Below are 15788 nucleotides of genomic sequence, written 5' to 3'. Positions count from 1 at the left end.
GAATACCAGTCAAAGGTTTTCTTTGGTAAATATCCATTTGCTTGAATGTTGTTGGTACATGGATCTAGAGTATGCCAATTTATACAGCATCGGCACACCAAAAAGCTTAGTTAATATTTTTCATGCCCATCTAGAGTAAAGCTATTGGTCACTCTGGTCATGCTCCCAGAAGACTGGAAACAATTGGAGCTCCATCTGGTAAGATTTATGGCACAGTCCATGCACCATGGGAGCTCCCTCACCTTGAACCATCAAGGAAGTTAAATAACTTGCTTGTGGGAGGGTTACACAAGAAAAAAAAAAAAAATACTTGGAGGTATGCAACTTACAGCACAAAAAGGTTTTATCATATAAATGTAACACCTATTGACCACAGCCATGTTAAAACAATTGAACAAAGTTAGACTATGCTTACTATTTAACATGATTAAGCATTTTACCAGTTAAATGCTACATTTTTTAAAATCACATAAATTTTATTTTCTCTTTAGTACAAAATGTTTCCCATACAATAGCAACCCTAAAACCCAGCAAGTTAAACACCAGATAACAAAAAACAAACACCAAGGCTTTTTAGTTTTATCATTTTTATTGGCCACCAGTTTTTTCACTGTCAAATTCAGTGCGAGGGAATGCTTTAACAAATGCAGTCTGCCATTTTAAACACCTCTACCCCACTCCCCAGAGACCAAAAAATATTCTTTACTGTATTACATTGTGTGCAAAAATCCCACCCTGAGAAATAAGGTCCAGACAGCTAAAACAGGGAAACGCTAATATGGGTTTTCTGATAGAGTTGCAAACAGAACACATCGGGGAGTGGGGGCAGGGGCAGGGAGAATGACAAACAACTTCATGATTTTTTTCTAGAGATTGAAACACCACTTAGCCATGCAATTCTCTTATTAAGTTATTTTGGTGTAATGGTCATTTTCTTGAAATGCACAGGCAATTTTCAAAACTCTGAAACACACCTTATGCAAGTCAGGGAATAGCCAGAGAACTTCATTTTCAAGAGACTGGTACTTGGATCATTCATTATGGAGTGTCCTCATAGAAAAGGTTAGCTCTTTATTTCCGATTAACTCTTTAAGAGAACTGCTACAGTGGCAATTGGTTTTAATATCAACTTACTGGCTCAACTACCTGGAACAGTGAATAGGTAGAACAAAGTTGCTATTCAAGAAAAAATAAAACAAAAGGGTAGCACAAGTTTGAATCAGTAGCCAAGTAAACTACCCAGACTTTGCCTACCCTTAACACTTAGATGAAAATACAGTGCATCAGGATGAACAGTGTAATGCCTTTGATCTCAGGTTGGCACGAACCTGTAGACTCTAAATGGTGCACAAAAATATGGAAAGATTGTTTAAATTGACATATCTATTGATGTCAACATGCTACACACAAGGAGAATTACTGTAACGTTTAAAAAAGACTTGCATTGTTACAGCGTGTGTTAGTGTACATTTTACAGCACAGACAAGCCATACAGACCTCAGGTTACAGTCTACAGGTTATTGCACCCAATGACCATCACATTTATACTGCCCTTTATTAGGCACAGGAGCACAAGTGGGTGTTAAAGCTGGGGGGAAAAAAAACGTTAAAGCAGAAAAAAAAGCAAACATTGTTAACAAACAAGATTAAAATCGGTACACAAAGTACAAATGAACCACGCTGAGAAAAATAAACCACACCCCCCCCCCCCCCCCCCCCCGGATACAAATAAAATCCAGAATTTTATATAAATACAAAACACTGCTGAATGAGTGACTGATGAATCCCTGGATTAAAGGTAGTTGATTTTGTTTTTTGTTTTTTTATTTGCCGTCAATCTTTTGCTGCAATAATCTTTCGCATTTATACAAAAACCGAAGTTTAGTGTTTTTTGCGATGTGTCGGTGTTCCGGTTTACAACTCGTCATGGTCCACATCGTCATGGTCATCCTCCTCTCCCTCTGAAGATTCATCATCTACATCTTCCAAATCCTGCTTTCAAGAAGAAAATTCAATAGCAGCGTCATAATGTTAAGCATAGACACCACATTAAGTTAAAGTGATCAGTGTATGTCATATCTTCACTTAATCACTTTTTATTTTTTGCCTCTGAGGTCTCTATATCGCTGTCTCTTGCTCACTAGCTGGAAACAGCTGCTATAAAAATTAACTGGCAGTCAGGCTTTGCAATTAGACTTCCAAGAAACATCCCTAACTAGACTACACTGGATCCCTCTTGGACTTGGCAAAATACCCATCCGCAGCCAAAGATCGGAAGAGGGGCAAGTTGTAGCGGTTATACATGCACGCAACTGCCAACAAACATGGCAAAAGCAGTCAGATGATTATTTTTATTGATCAGTTACTGTCCTCTCCTGTCACGGTCTACCTATAGATGTTAGAGACAAATGTAATCCCGCAATGGTGTTAGGAGGGGGTGGACTACAGCAGATGGAGGACAGAGTACAGTGGCTGCCTGTCAATACCACCTCTGGCTCCACAAATTTCAGCTAGAGATCTAGTAGTCTGGAGCAAGCCACTGTACAGTCACAGCTGCATATAAATACCTTTAAATTTCACGGCCATTGACAAACCGATTAAAACTAAGCAATTTGTTTAATTTGGGGTGCTGATCCATTTAATCCACATGGCAATGCCCAGTTATTAGGATTAGCCCAGGCCTTGTTTAACATCCTTAAAGTGGACTGAAATACTATTTGTAATGATTTAGGAGCCAGATTTCTTGTGTACATTAACAAATAGTGTAACTTAATATAGCTGGGCAGAAAAACATTTTAAATAATTTACAAGAATGGTTATTTTTTAATAAGTATTCTTATATATTTAACAGAAATTTCAATTTTTGCAGGAAATAAGGTTTCTCTGCCATTAGCCTTCAAATCCTAATGCAGCAATTAGTTTTATTACAAAATCGACATCCTGTAAATGTGGCCATATTCAGAGCTACAAAACCGCTTCTTCAAATGGAAAGACTTGAGCAGGTGAGAGAACAGCGTCCCAGTCATTCCCACAGCAGACTGATTTACCCTCAGCAGGACCTCAAAGGTCTTGTTTATTTGGCTTGTATCCATAGGCAACCACATAATCCCCCTTCTAGAAGAGGTGGGACGTGTCAGAAGGAAGGAGCAGTACTGAAAACGGAGCAGTAACTTTTCTGTGAGGACGAGGGGTTTGGGGGGGGGGGGGGGGGGCGGTTATAAGACGCCCTGGCCTGGCCACTGCAGCAAATTAATTCTTGTATTGGCTCGTCAGTTAGCCTGAGTTGGGAAACATACAGCACTTCTGTACAGAATTCACAAATAGAAAGTAGTGTCACACCTGCTTAAAGTATGTGCGCGTGTGTGTGTGTATATATTATATATATATATATATATATTATATAATAATAATAATAATAATAATAATAATAATAATAATAATAATAATAATAATAATAATAATTATTATTATTATTATTATTAAAAGCCAATAACTAAAGCCAGGGGAATTTTAAGATGGTTTCTCCAAATACTTACATCCTCCGCCGTGCCAGCCCCTTCTTTTCCACCGCTCTCCAGGAATTTTGCAAAAGCTTCTAGCGTTCTCTCGCCATTGTAATCAACGACCTGTGCAGCAATCAACACATTTATAGAAGTGTATCAATATTCCATGCACTTAAATGGTTAAATACCCCCCCCCCCCCCCCCAACATAATTTGATAGCATGTCAATCCTTTCTAATTGGTACAGCTGGCCACCAAACAGAACAGGATCCCCTCTCATTTTAACATGCACTAGTTGTCTAGTTTCCCCATATCAGTATACAAACTGATTAAGTGTTCCAAAACACCTATGGCATCTGCATTCTGCATTGAAGACAGCCAAGAGTTTAAATATTTCATTCAGAAATACATAATTTATTTCTTTACAATGAAAACTGAGCAATCACAATGTACCCATTCTGATAAAAACAGTGATTTACTGTAGACAAACATGGGGTGGTGTATTTAGGCCCCCCAAAACATATGTTCAATCAGATGTGGCTTTATAGAATTTCTTTGCTCTTTAGCTCACTCTAGAACAGAGGTTCCCAAACTGTGCTACGTGTTTAGGGGGTACGCGTGACAAATTGTGTAATGGCGAACATTTTTTTGTTTTGTTTGTTTGTTTTTGCATTTTCATAGGACTTGTCATACACACACAAAACTTTAAAACGCATTGGAAATTCATTTTAATTTCTGCCGTGAAATGGAGAAAAACAGAGCCATGCAAGACAATCTCGCAGCAGCGGGACACTTGGGATTAACGCTGTGGTGTGCTTGTTTATTGCAAACCTCCAAGAGGTAACAATGAGAACAAGGATACACAGGGACAGTGACGTACAGAACTCTCACCACCAATAACTGTACAACGCGAATTAAATGTATTATATTTGTGACGTATGTTTTTAGTTTTTTATTAATTACATTTTTTTGGTGCTTATTATGAGCTATTTTCGAGTTTTATGTAAATCATTTTTTCAGAGCTTTTGATTTTTATGTACTGTATGAAATTGTTTTCTGTTACTGTACTTTACAAAATGCTTGTTTTTTTCTGTCACAAAGTAGTAACTGTACAGTACCACACTTTGTACCTTATTTCCTTTGTTGTCTTCCACAACGAAATCCCTGTGGTCACAGACACATTCTTCTGGGTTTTTTGTGTTTAGGCATTTTTTTTACATTTCGCCACAATTTGCAATACTGTTTTAAATCTTACGTATCTTAACTGTAATATAGCTTTAAATCCCGCGAACAAGCCTCCAGTCGAGAAAGTATTCAGAACTAATCAATACAAGTTAGGGAAAGGTAGTTTGTCTTGTTTTTTATGTATTATGTTTGAGTTATGTGAATTGAGTATATTTCCAGTGTTTTTCTGGTGTTCATTATACACATATTTATTTATTTTTTTTCTGTATCAGGGGTGTTTTATCGGTTAAACCCTAAAATCAGAAGCCGTAATTATATTATTATAGTCATTTATATTGTAAGTATATTATTGTGTATGTGTATAAATCTGTGTATTAAGAAAGCATATATTAAAAACAACATGAACATATAAATCTGTATGCTAGGGGTACGCAGACAGTTGATAGGTCTGGAAGGGGGTACGCGGCAATCAATAGTTTGGGAACCTCTGCTCTAGAATGTAGAAAATGAACAAAACCGCATGGCTACAAGGGCCACTGCGATGCAGCATTCTGCTGAAACCAAGAACAAGCTTCAGGACACAGACCTGTTGAACTGTGAAAACTCTGCAATCCAAACTCCTCAGATCCCCCTACACCAACCCCAAGTGGGATATCCTTAATAGGAACTAAAACCCAAGGAGAGTTACCCAATACTGGAACCCATCCAGCATGTGCTAGGGTTGCCGCACATTCACATCCGTCAAAATAACACATTAGAAAAGCCTGACTGGTAACTGGTCAGCACTCTGGAACTTGTTACGTTACCTTTCTGTCATCTCCAGCAGGGAAGAATTTGAGAGTGGGGAAGCTGTGGACCTTCACTGTTTCAATCTCGTTGGCAGTGGAGTCCATCTTGGCAACGACAATGTCCTCAGCTTCCTTAAATTGCTCTCCCAGTTTGTCCCAGATAGGAGTGAGCTGCTTGCAGTGGCCACACCAGGGAGCATCTGAGGGAGAAAAAGGAATTAAAAAAAAAAAGATACACAATTTGGATTTCAAAAACAAATCCACTTACAGCAAATTTTAGGTGAGCAAAATTGGATTCTTTTATTTCCCATCATTGAGTTTCCTACCATAAATGTAACATCACTATACCATGCAATGACTCTGCAGGACCCTATTAATAGGAAGATAGTAACATAATCTGTTAGTGAATCCACTTCACAAGTCATAAATAGAATATTTTATTCCAGAAATACATTTGCTGAACTTAGTTGCTATGATTTCTAGCTCCATAAAACAGGTGGACCAAAATAAATCCCAGGCATAGTGCAACAATGCCCCTTCCAAGAACGTGAGCAGTGGCACAGTGACCAATATACTGAAGAGAGTGTGCAGAACCACCAGCTCTTCACTACCACTGAATTCCACACCACAATGTAGTGGTTCTGAAAACAGAGATTTGAGATTATGCTTTGTTTATATTCAGAATAAGTTCTACTGTTCACCAATACAAAAATACATTTAAAAAGGCCATATACTTACAAAACTCAACAAATACATTCTTTTTGGCATCAAAGGCAACCTCCTCAAAATTCTTGCCAACCAGAACCTTGACTGGGTTCTTGTCCCAATCTTCTGGAATGTCCTGGCTCATCAGATGGGGCTTTAAAAGAAGACAGGTTGGAAGGGCCGTATGAGGTTGGATCAGTCCGCAAATGACATCAGTATTTCACATCCTGGTTGCTACTGGTAAAACTAATCGTACCCGAGCCATTCCTTCCAAACTCTGAATGCACACTCCATTCACACTTCACATGCTTTTCTTTTGCATAATATTGCCTTGAGATGCATGTAAAACAATGCAGGTTTTAAAAAGATCAGGTTAATATGAGGTTCTACAGAACGGCCAGGGTATTTTGGCTGTACCAATACAAGCAAAGAGAAGTAGCCAATGAGTTCCAAGGCTCACCTTGAGTTTTCCCTCAGTGAACTTGGTACAGAAGGCCTTGATGTTGTCAGTGGTGATCTCCTCATTCTCTGGCTTGTACTTGGTCATCTCATCTTCCAGGGTGATGAGTCTCACGGCTGGGCACTCTTCCTTCTTCAGGCCAAAGAACTCCAGGATCCTCTGGTTATCCTCTGATTCACTGTCAATAAAGATGAACAGGATCTGCAGAAGAGAGAAAAATGGTTTACATGTGTTTTCTTTGTTATGTTCTATATTTGACCTACAGTACTAGCAAATAATTACATCCCATAGTCTTCATTAAGTGTATTGTCCAAGGACAGCAATTCAATGCACATTTGGGAATCAATGGGTCTTAAGTAGCTTTTGCAGCTATCCCAGTATTACTCAAACTAGCCACTCACCTTGCCCTTGAAGCTCTCAGAAGCTTTCTTAAATTGGTCCAATTTGTCCTGGAAGTCTGAGGAGCTCTTGGGCAGAAACATGAGGATGTGGGATTTTATTTCTCCACCAAAAATTTTGGGGGCAGTCTGCAAAAATCAGGAGAGAAAGATGTTAAATCAAACTCAATTAAAGGCAAGTACATATTTTTGTAAAGTAACAACTTTATGTTAAGCTCGTTTCACTGCTAGGGAACCCCTGGATTGTATAATCTTACCTGTTCAGTGAATTCAATGACAAGGGGCAGCTGGTTGGCCTTGACGAAGGTAAGCAGGTTTTCCTTGGTGGCCTCTCCGTCAAACGTGTTGCGGCCTTCATCAAACTGCAAGACAAGAGAATGGTCTGTAAGCTACTGTAATGGAAAGCGGGCAGTGGTGGTGGAGGGCTTTCTCCATTCTCAACAGGCCAATAGTCAGTGGATAACAAGCAATAGAAAGGACATAAGATGACATCATTACAGTGTGCAATACCTTTACTGGCAACTTCTATTATAAGAATATTGCAAAACATCAGGCTCTAAACTTGATACTGCCAAGTGCACACCTTTTCTAAACCAGTTCCAAGAACATTTTAAACATAGTACTAAGCTGGTAATAAATCACTGGCCTACAGCAGAATTATTCTGAGTTTATCAAGTGTTGAATAGGGCTTTGTGGGTCAGTCAAACTATTAAATAGCATCACGAAGATGGGATGATCAAACAATGCTGGACAGATCAAGAATGTAACCCTCAAAGCAATATGCAGACCAACACAAGGAGATCCAAACATCTGTTTACTAAACACCAAGCAGGGGCATTAAGGGATTTCTATGCTGGGACCAACTCAAAGTGTGCAAATCTAGCCTAAGCCTTTAATCTAGCACACTACTGACAAATACATACGATGAGAATGAGGTCCAAAACGCACACAAATTAATTTTTTGCTTGCCAATAAGCAGACGAGGAGCTGGTAAAGATCTGCTCAATAACAGTCAAGGCCTGCACCACCCAGTAACCTACGTTAGGAGCTCATTGGTTGACCAGATAGAGGTCCCGTACCAAGCACATTGTGAACAAACAAGAACTAGGCCCTCCTGCAGCAATGACAGTTTTGCTTTTTTCAACACAGGTCAAACACCATATCCAAATTGACCTGTTAATAAAGGAACTTTGCAAATCTATTTTGATCACTGTTGATCCAAGGCTTCAATTATATGGTTAATCTATTTGACCATTACCTTTCTCCGAAGACAAAATTTGTCATGTCAACAGGTTATCTTCCCATAAGCTTATACAAACTTTTTTTTTTTTCCCCACTTTCAATGAAATGATTGCAGTTGTTAATGGTTAAGGAACCAACACTTTAAGCCTCTTTAGACATGATTCACATATAGGTGCTATTTCAATTCTGGCTAGCCAAAGTATTATTTAACCACCATAATTTGAAATGCACAGTCAGTTATATAACATGCAATGAGTATTCCAGATGAAGCCATAACCTTTCCTTAGAAATGTTGGCATGTACTTTGTCATGTGGCTGCCAATGGGACATAGCAAGTGCTGTGGTGTAATCAGGTTGGACTAATAATAAGCACTATGACAGTTATCAGATTTCAACAGGATTTCACATGCCATAATGTAAACCTACTGATTGAGTTTCAATAGAATTGGCATCGAATTTTATGTCTTTTCGGCATTTGCTCAGGCAGTTCGTCAACTGACCACAGCCACCCGGGCTGATGGTGAAGAAAGATTTTTAAACAGATACAGTAGTGTGAATTACCTCTGGCAAAAGCGCATCGCTTAAATACTTTGACAACGCAGTTTAGAGCAACGGAACTCAACAAAATATCAATCCACAGGTTACATCACGGATTAGATACGGGGGGGGGGGGGGGGGGGGGGGGGCAGAATAAAATGCAACAATGTTTTATTGTATTCTTACTGCAGTAATGCATACAAATCTCAGTGCAGGGTTGCTTTGTCTGAATGAGAGATCATAAAACAGGCAAAGATACGGAAGCTCAGTTATGTAAAAATATCTACCACATCATGCTTTTAAACTTTAATTTCCATGAAGCCGCGTCCTGGTCAAACTTCACTGGTGACATCTTGCATTCATTCGTGCAGCACTTCCTCTCTATTCCAGTTCTCTCATTCAAAAGAACTCTGCACAGAGATCTATATTGCACTACTGCAATAAGAATACAATAACATATTGTTGAGTTTTATTCTGGACTCGTCGTCCGTCCGTCCCCCCAAAACACACACACACACACACACACACACACATTTATATACAGATAGATAGATAGAGATACAGATAGATAAATAGATAGAGATAGAGAGCTAAAGCGTGATAGATATATACATAGATATAGTCCTACTGAAAGAACTGACACATAGGGAATGAAATGCCCTATGCTGATGACTTAAATTTAAATAACATAGCATATGAATCCAGAAAAAGTTTAAGTGACAGGATATTCCCACAATGCATATCTTATGGGTCAGAAAGCCAATAATAGATTCATGGGCAATATTTCTCAACGGGTGTGAGCAGTTGATTTCTCTGGTTTCAGATTTTGGAGTGTTCCAAAGGCATTGCCTGGTGTAGGGTTTCTGGCCTCAATTTCAAGAGTGACAGGTAATGGAATGATGAAGCCACTTTAAAAATATATATATCAATATACTATCAATTTATTTTCTTTTAATATATGGCGTTTGAGAACTGTAGTGTACTTCTATATATATATGTGGAAAATTGAAAAATATTTGAGGGGATGCATTAATATTATTTTCATTTAGCCATCTGATAGCAACTGCACTGTAATAAAAGATGTAGGCTTGTTGACCATTAAAAAAAGTTCTACCTATTGCATACTGTCAAGAGCTATCAATTTTTTTTTTTATTTATTTATTTTTAAAACAGCCTGTTGTGTCTGTTGCTCATTTTGAGTTTCCTCTGCATTTGAGAAGTCCCCCGATAACTGGATTCACGCAGGGTCTGTGCCCTCAAATTCTACTGCACAGTTCAAAGTGCCACATCTGTTTAGTAGCTGCCACTCCTAGAATTGTAAAGTTAACAATTCCTTAACTTCTTCCTGTCTCCAATTACTACCTTGTTCTTGATGAGCCATTGTATTTGAAAAAAAATGAAAGCGTGTAACACCGACGACAAAAATACCCAACACGTCCGGCATACAGTCACATGGGATGTTGACTTTCAATCCACGGCCACTACAGCGCTTCATGCCGGCACAGCATTTTACACAGGAGTTGAGCCGTCATAACTGTCTGTGTGAAAGGGGTAATAGATTGGGACACCGTGAGACACCCTTGAATGGGCAAATTGAACAACCATCCCAACACACACGGTTCAAATCTGGTCGCCAGGTGGCAAAATGCAGCCTTTCATTTTAATATGACCCAGTAGATTTTACTTTAAACTTGCCATGTTTAGCATGTACTGAACTTCAGCTCTATAATAAAAGGCTTTCTGCTTCAAAACTGACAGAATCTGCACCGGCCCTTTGATGTCTGAGCCAACCCTTTTCATTGTTTCCAGCCAGTCAAGTTAGGGTAGAACAGCAGAAATGATTATTCCAAATTAATTCTGCTTTGTCAGCAGCTGGGAAGAGACGTATTTGCCTACTGTAATGAAACTGAAAAACTTTCAAAGCAAATAGGATTATTTTCTCGTTAATAAATATAATGTTTAAAATCGTGAAATATCTTGAAATACCTATTTTTACACAGTGAAATGCTATGAAATAAGCAATTTAACCTGGGGAAAAAAAAAATGCGCTGATCCATGGCAACCTAAGCATTTTAAAAACCTCAGTTTTGTTTTTGCAGTTGGAGATAGTAGCTACTGTAGATTTTGGGGTGAGAAGAGCAAGAGAAGCCGAGACTACAGCCCAAACTGAGGGGGTGGCTTAAAGGTGATTAAAAGTAATCGGGTACATATAAATTTCAAGCAAAGTGAGCTGAAGTCAAATCCGCTATAAATTGCATTAGTTCTGTTTAAGCATCTGATTTTGTGTTGCTTTCTTGGCATTTTGTGAAGTTAAAACAAAAGCAAATATGTAGCTGAATAAATAAATGTGTTCACTTCCCTGCAATTTTTATATAGTTATCTTCCCTGGCACTTGATTAATAGTTTTAGATTATTAACAGATTAATAATTTCCTGGCATTTTATGTTGAAAATGTTGGCCACCGTAAAAGTTCACTTAACCATGTTTTTAACCAAGTTAGTGGCCAAATGGCCACCAGCCAAAGTGATTTGTCCCACCCAGATATAGTTAAGATGCCAGCTAAATACTCAACTGCGCAGAAACATTTACCTTGCCGATGTGTTGCATAACCTGCCCCTCTACTCACTCTACAAATAGCCTGACTTGTACATGGACACTGCCCTCTACTGGGGACAAAATCCAGCAATAACTATCCCCTTAGGAGAAAATGCTGGTACCACCAGCACTACAAGCTAGTAGAAGAAATGAAAGAAGGAAAAAAGAAAAGGACCTAAAAGGTTTAGACTTAATCTACATATGTTGCTTAATGAAGTTTAACCCAGAGCTGGAAACTGTGAAGGAGGGTGTAGGGTAGTGCTTGTAGCCCCTGGCCCCCTTACCTTCTTGAAGAGGACGACGCTGTCCTTGGTCACCTCATACTTGGAGAAGACGTCGTCAGAAGAGGTGATTGCAAAGGGGACGTCATCTATGGACTCTGCTGCATTTACAAAGGCCTGGGCATCGGTGGACTCAACATCCTGCGAGAGAAAAATAAATATTTGATGGTTCAAGCTTACCATGCTGAAATGCATATTCAAACACCTTGCACAGGACAATGTATTAAACCCAATGTGCATCTGCTAAGAAATAAATCAAGTATAAACAGCCATTTGCATTGTTACACACATTTTACCTTCACGGTTGTTTGGGTTGCTAAAGGCAAACCAAAAACTACCTATTCAAAACAAACTCGTTATTTTTAGTTTTTTCTCAACATTGTTTTCTAGCACTGCATTTGCTGTTATTCAACAAATAGCCATTGCTAATTTGCCCAATGATTTACTTCCCAGACAACCTGGAGCACCTTCATGACGTGGATGTCCAGGCACTGACCTTGAAAAAGCCGATGACAACGACCTCACTGCCCTCAATAAGCTGCTCGGCCGCACTGGCCTCGGTGAGGGTGGTGGCTGCTGGACCTGTGCGCTTCTTCAGCCAGTTAATGAAATCATCGGCTTGCCTGCCAGCTGCAAAACAACGAGAGGAACAACGGTCATCAAACCCTCAGCAATTCCAAGATAAACCATCTGAAAAAACTAAAAGCACGTGGCTGCATTGTCTTGAATATAGGAATCCCATTATAACCTAAAAAGTGTATTTGCACATTCAATTTATTTAAACCTACTTCCGACAACTAATTCCGTTTACAACACAGCAGTGGCCACAATGAGGTTTGTACATGTGTTTTGAAAATTAGGCTATTGAACAGTCACACAGACACACACACACACACACAGTACTTACCAGAGTATTCTTTAGGGGCAGACTTATCTCCATTCTTAAAGAACTTGATGGTGGGATATCCCTGAACTTTGAACTCCTGAGCCAGATCGCTCTCCTCAGTGGCATCGACTTTGCCCAGCCTGAGTTCAGAGCCCTCTGCCTTCAGTTGTCCTGCAGCCTTGGCATACTCTGGGGCCAGAGCCTTGCAGTGCCCACACCACGGGGCATCTGACAAAGAAGCAGAAAGCATATTTTAGGGGCTGAAAAATCTGTTGGGGCAAGCATGGAAATGCTCTCATTTCAGTTCACTAAACCGATATATTGGCTCATAAGATAGGCTTGTTCTATATAAGCACAAATGAATCAGTGTAGAGCAACAGGATTAGTACTGCTGAGAGTGCCAATGTATTCTAGCTGAATGCCTGGAGATATGTTTACAATGCAGGCTTTTGAACAAGGACTGCCATTTGATGGGAGACCATGTACCAATACAGGGGGAGGTAGCAGGAACTCAATAGCTCTGTATTCTGTCTCAACAAAGCATGTTAGACAGCTGCTTTATATGTATTAACATTCCTTCATATGAAAAAAAAGGCTATACAGTAATGCAAGGCAGCTGTTCTGGTTCAATCAATTGTCCACCACTTAACCAAACAAATAAAAAGGAAAAAGGGGGGGTTCTTTCTTGACCGAGGCTAGCGGGTTATGGATTACAATGCTGAACCTGGGACAAAAAGACATCTGCTGCATTGCTTTAATTTACATACCATTACCACTGAAGTGATTTTGTAAATCTATAAAAAGATCACTAGCAAAATAAAACAGACTGAACAGGACACGTTTCTGCCTTTAACAATACAGCTAACCACAAGGGTATAAAGTCCAACTGGCTATGCCAGCATGCACCCTTGGCTCAGACTTATGAAACACACATCACTAAGCTGTCTCATCTTAATGAGAAGGGTAGGTCGAGCAGCTTCATTTTTTTTTTCCGAAAAGATACGACAGCAAAATAATTTGTGGTTTTGTACACCAGAGTGCAATAAAAGTACAGCACACTGAACTCTACTCAAGTAGTTTAAATGCTTTAGAGTGTACAAGCGGCTAGAATGTTCACATTTAGCTTAGAATTCAGCTGGGGGGGGGTTAATAAATACATTGAAAAGGTTGAGCTCCAAGACGATGGTAACCACTTGCTGTTCATGATCTTGTACACGTCAACCCAAAAAAAGGGCAGACTCCGCATCCAAGGATTGGAGGATTCAAACGCATGAATGTAATTGATTGAAAGGAGTGGCCGTCAGTCCGGTACTAAAACTTGCCTACTTCAACTACGTCACCAACTCTACGTGCAGTTTTCAGCGTGGTCTTTTAACACCAGTCGGACACGCAACGGTTCTTTTTTATTCTTCACTTTTTTGTTTGTTTAAATAAGTTGCAAATTTGAAAATGCACTATTAGTAAAAATATATTACTGTAAGCCATTATGACCAAGTATTCACCTTAATACATACGAATTGTTTTACTTCGAGCTAAGTCGCTCACTACAACTCTGTTTAACTGTTTGCATAAAGCTAAACATTATTTAAAATGTAAGGACTTTCTGTCCCGTCTAAAGCGTAAATGTGTGGTAGTTACTTGTTTGCTATGGGGCATGTCGTGCAATAATCGAAACCGAAAACTTTCACTGCGAGTTAAAACTCCTGCATGCAACAAACCAAGTACCATCAACAAAACAGCCGAGAGAGGCCAGGGTATTTAATACAAAACCGTACTTAGCAATGCGTTTTGCAGCCGTCAACTGTTTCACATTACGGCTTCCAACATTTAAAATTAAACATTTAAAACATCACACAAGACGTTTAGACCATCAGCCTTCACGCGTATATATACCAGTACACCCTACAGTATAACGCCCTTTTTTATAACGAACCTGGTGCCTGGACCTCAAATAAACAAAATATATCACATAAAAACAGACATCCCCGTCTGTACGCACGGGATGCCACCTCCGCAGTGAAGTCAACTCTTGTCTTAATAAAAAAACGCGCGCTGTATAATTATGCCTCCAAAAAGGTAATTGTATGTTGCAACAAAAGGTAGAAACTACATTGATCGTTTGAAAACGCATTAACGCAGGCATGTCTGTCGAGAATACAGGTTGTCTAAAACCATTTTGGTTTGTTAAGCAATTATTTAACGAACAGGATAAAGCAAAGGCAGAATATTGCATACAACGACTAATATGAACGTGTAATTCTACTTGTATACACAATCTCATTAACTTACTCCAGCAGTTTAACGTTCATTTTGATTGTCCTTTCACTATAACGAACCCCTCGATATAACGAACAAAAGGCTTGGACCCCAACAGGTATAGGGTGCACTGTACTTCAAACTTGGCATGGAAAGTAATGACGCTACCTTGACAGAGTTACTGTGTTGGAATTCAGGAACACGACACGGTCAAAGTGTACCAAACCACTAGGCCCACCTACGGTCACTCCGAAATACTAAAAGTATTATACCAACCACATACATGCTTTTAAAATTAAAGCCAATATATAAAACTTGTTCAAAGACTATGCTCGGCCATTGCTTGAAATTTCTGACAGTTGTCTGCATAGCTGTAGTTCAAATTACACAGACTAGGCCCAATAAACAGCGAGAACCTGACCGTGAAACATTTAAAAGAATTAATATGAAGAGACATTTACACACCTTTTAATAACCGATTCGATATTTAAATTGGATTATCTAACGTGTTACAACAGAGTATTCCATACCGGATAACAAAACCCTGCTATTCACCAATTTAAAAAAATCCAGAGTAACAACTTAATTATAATAGGAAAACACAGCTTATCTGACAGAAGCAAGATGGAGGTTTACTTACAGAACTCTACCAGGATGTTGGGGTGAGCTTTCAGAGCTTCTTCAAAGTTGCTTTTTTTCAGTACCAGGACATCATCTTCTTCGGCAATCTCAGCTCTGATGGCCACGGCAAACACACAAAACAGCAATAATTTGAACATCTTGGCGGTGCACTTGTTCAAACGGCGACGACTTTCAGTGGAATTCTCTAGTATACAAATATATATGTATTTTTTGTTGGATATGTTATTGTTGTCTCTGTTTTGGGTCTGCCGTAACTAACGTGGCAATAGCTGCAGGAAGAAGGAAGACAAAGGCTTGTGCGCATGCGGTTT

At 39.2% G+C, this 15788-nt stretch overlaps 1 protein-coding gene across 2 annotated transcripts; it reads right to left on the bottom strand.

Moving 5' to 3' along the window:
• Positions 1-570: 570 nt before the first annotated feature.
• Positions 571-15788, bottom strand: p4hb (prolyl 4-hydroxylase, beta polypeptide). 2 transcript variants are annotated; one of them, XM_058992442.1, is made up of 11 exons: positions 15476-15788; positions 12601-12807; positions 12190-12323; positions 11697-11834; positions 7296-7400; positions 7042-7167; positions 6641-6841; positions 6214-6334; positions 5494-5675; positions 3537-3626; positions 571-1995 (listed from the first exon to the last, which is right to left on the bottom strand). In XM_058992442.1, the coding sequence occupies exons 1-11, from the start codon at positions 15612-15614 to the stop codon at positions 1915-1917; spliced, it is 1524 nt and encodes a 507-aa protein (XP_058848425.1). In that variant the 5' UTR covers positions 15615-15788; the 3' UTR covers positions 571-1914. The 2 variants fall into 2 exon arrangements, with proteins under 2 accessions (XP_058848425.1, XP_033897142.2); XM_034041251.3 differs by having other exon boundaries at positions 571-1992; positions 15476-15787.

The sequence above is a fragment of the Acipenser ruthenus genome, chromosome 19 (assembly GCF_902713425.1).
Source record: "Acipenser ruthenus chromosome 19, fAciRut3.2 maternal haplotype, whole genome shotgun sequence".
NCBI lineage: Eukaryota > Metazoa > Chordata > Actinopteri > Acipenseriformes > Acipenseridae > Acipenser > Acipenser ruthenus.
The sequence above is the reverse complement of the archived record's forward strand: the minus strand, read 5'-3'. Positions and strand labels throughout refer to the sequence as shown.